The sequence below is a fragment of the Bison bison genome, unplaced genomic scaffold (genome assembly GCF_000754665.1).
Source record: "Bison bison bison isolate TAMUID 2011002044 unplaced genomic scaffold, Bison_UMD1.0 scf7180017864236, whole genome shotgun sequence".
In the NCBI taxonomy this organism is placed as follows: domain Eukaryota; kingdom Metazoa; phylum Chordata; class Mammalia; order Artiodactyla; family Bovidae; genus Bison; species Bison bison.
This window is the reverse complement of record NW_011494808.1, coordinates 1,865,915-1,868,520: the sequence shown is the minus strand read 5'-3', so window position 1 is coordinate 1,868,520 and position 2,606 is coordinate 1,865,915. Positions and strand designations below refer to the sequence as shown.

Sequence of the window (2,606 nt, the reverse complement as noted above, 5' to 3'; positions counted from 1 at the left end):
GCAGTGCGTGGACATCCCGGCAGACCTGCGGCTGTGCCACAACGTGGGCTACAAGAGGATGGTGCTGCCCAACCTGCTGGAGCACGAGACCATGGCCGAGGTGAAGCAGCAGGCCAGCAGCTGGGTGCCCCTGCTCAACAAGAACTGCCACATCGGCACCCAGGTCTTCCTGTGTTCGCTCTTCGCGCCCGTCTGCCTGGACCGGCCCATCTACCCGTGCCGCTGGCTCTGCGAGGCCGTGCGCGACTCGTGCGAGCCGGTCATGCAGTTCTTCGGCTTCTACTGGCCCGAGATGCTCAAGTGCGACAAGTTTCCCGAGGGCGACGTCTGCATCGCCATGACCCCGCCCAACGCCACCGAGGCCTCCAAGCCCCAAGGTGAGGCGAGGGTCCCCCGGGCTGCGCCCCGGGCCTGGGGGACGTGCCTTCGGCCCTGCCCGACGGCCTCGAGACGTCCGAGGTGGTGCCCGGCTGGGCAGCCCCGCGCGCGCACCCGCTGCGGGTCGTGGAGCCGCTGCCCTGGGAATCCAGTTTCCAGGAAACAAAGCTTTAGCTCAGGGTCCCAGGAGAGCGCTTTTCTCCCCTGGGAGGGAACCGAGTCCCCATCGGAGCTTTGAACCCCGTAGACGAGATGCCCCCGGGGCTGGGGGCGGGAGAAACAACCCGAACTCTAAATCTGGGAAGCTCTGGAGGGCCGAGCAAATGCTAAGGTGCAGCTTTGTTTATATTCTTAGGTTCGAGGAGGATTTTTTTTAAAATCGCTTTTCTTAGCTAGTCATTCAGCCAAGTAGCTCCCGGACTGGTGCAAAAGAAGCCGAGAAAAAAGTTTAGAAAGTGCAAGGCTGTTTCCTCCTTTCAGGTAACAGCTTCGGGAGACTTGAGGGAGGGGGGTGGTTGGAAAGACTTGTCCCCATTCTTGCATACCCCCTGCTTCTCTCATTCACACAAATCCTCAGGTAATTAGGAAGATAAAATTGTCATTAGCTCATTGTTCCGCTCTCCTTGGGGAGCGGGACCGCAAATTGAAGACTTTCCTAACAGCCCCGGAGAAGGGCAGGAGGTTGTTCTCAGAACCCCCTCCCTCTTAAAGGGCAGCTGTTGATGGGGGAGGAAGGCACGTCACCCCGCAACCCCGCACCCCCAGGCCACAAGACAGAGCAAAACAAGTTAACAAGCCAAAAAAAAAAAGAAAAGAAAATCTCCAATAAATCAACACCCCAGCAGCCTCGCCTGACTTTGAGAGGAATGAATTCAACCCCGACTTCTTCGGAAGCAGAGTTGAGGCTCAAAGAGCTGCCAGTGATCAGAGGTGGGGAGCCGTGTGCCCAGGGCACCCAGCACAGGGCCCGCGTCTCTAGGGCTTTTGGAGGAAAGGGCTTAAGGTGTGTGTGGGGGTGTGGGGGTGCGGGGGCGGGGGTGGAAAAAAAAACCTGTTGCTTGCTGACTCAGCTTATCTCCAAGTGATGCCGGAGGAGGAATGTCTCCTGCGGGGCAGGCTCCCCAGAGTGAGGGTGGGGTAGTCCGGGGAAGGGCACCCTGAAATTTGAATGCCTTTGCTTATTTCAGGGAGGGCGGAGATAAGCCCAGAGTGGGGGATGTGGAGATGGGCTCGGTGGGTGGAGGGGGCAACAGCCCGAGGTCTGGGCCCCATGCTCGCCCTTTCTGGAGGTCTGCACAGGGTTCACCTTCAAGGGAGATGCTGCTGGTACCTGGAGCAGACTAAGCCCTTGGTGTTCTGTCTGGATAGAACCCATGGGATTTTCCTTCTCCCCTCCTGGGAGAGAAACCCAACCCTACCCCCAGAGACCTCAGCCAGCTCTGTTGGGGCAGAGCCCACCCCCAACTGCTCCTATCTGGTACAAGCGGCGACAGAAACCTTCCGAGGGGGACTGGCAGGTGGGGGGACTGGCTGGGGTGCCTCGTTATGCACGGACAAGAATCCTTTTGGCTCGACACCCACCCCCGTCCCCCCACCCCGCCACCCAGAGGCAGGGGTGGTTGAGGGAAGGGAGTCCAAAATCCATGCTGTCTTCTTGGAGCCATTTACTCCTTGGCTGCTGCCCCCCTTGGCCCCCTCCCAAAGTCTCCCCTTTGCACCATCTCCCCTCCCCTCTCCATCCCAGAAGTGCTCAGGTAGCCCACTCTGGACCAGCCACACAGCAGTGAAGGGACCAGTCTGGGGTGGAACTTGGGACCTGGTTCTCCCAACCATGTTTCTGGTGACAGGTTCTACAGGAGGCACTGCTCCTACCTGGGACTGCAGCCCCCTCAGTGGGAGGAACCCCCAAAAGGCGTCCCCTGGGGTTGCGTGGCCCCTGCTGTCAGCTGAGCCTGGAAGTGGGAGGGATGTGTGTGTGTGCACACAGGTTCGGGGGGGAGAGACCAGACTCCTGGTCCTCATCCCTTATGGCTCGTGCCTCCAGAATAAGAACTGGTACTTTTGGAGGCGACCAAGTCCACACGCCCAACTTTTATTCTTTATTTTTTTTATTCTGTAAAATTAAAATGGGATTTTCAAAGCAGTGACATGTCTCCGAATGCCGGCTGGCTGGCTTCTGTTCACATACGGGGGCAAGTACTGTTTAGGGTACTGGGGCCGGCCTTTGG

General features: G+C 58.6%; 1 protein-coding gene across 1 annotated transcript in view; it reads left to right on the top strand.

Moving 5' to 3' along the window:
- The window catches only part of SFRP1 (secreted frizzled-related protein 1), a 46,785-nt gene that overhangs the window by 3,398 nt on the left and 40,781 nt on the right, over positions 1–2,606 (top strand). Inside the window, exon 3 of the mRNA XM_010846439.1 lies at positions 5–377. Coding sequence (XP_010844741.1) covers positions 5–377 — 373 coding nt within the window. The remainder of the gene's footprint in view (positions 1–4; positions 378–2,606) is intronic.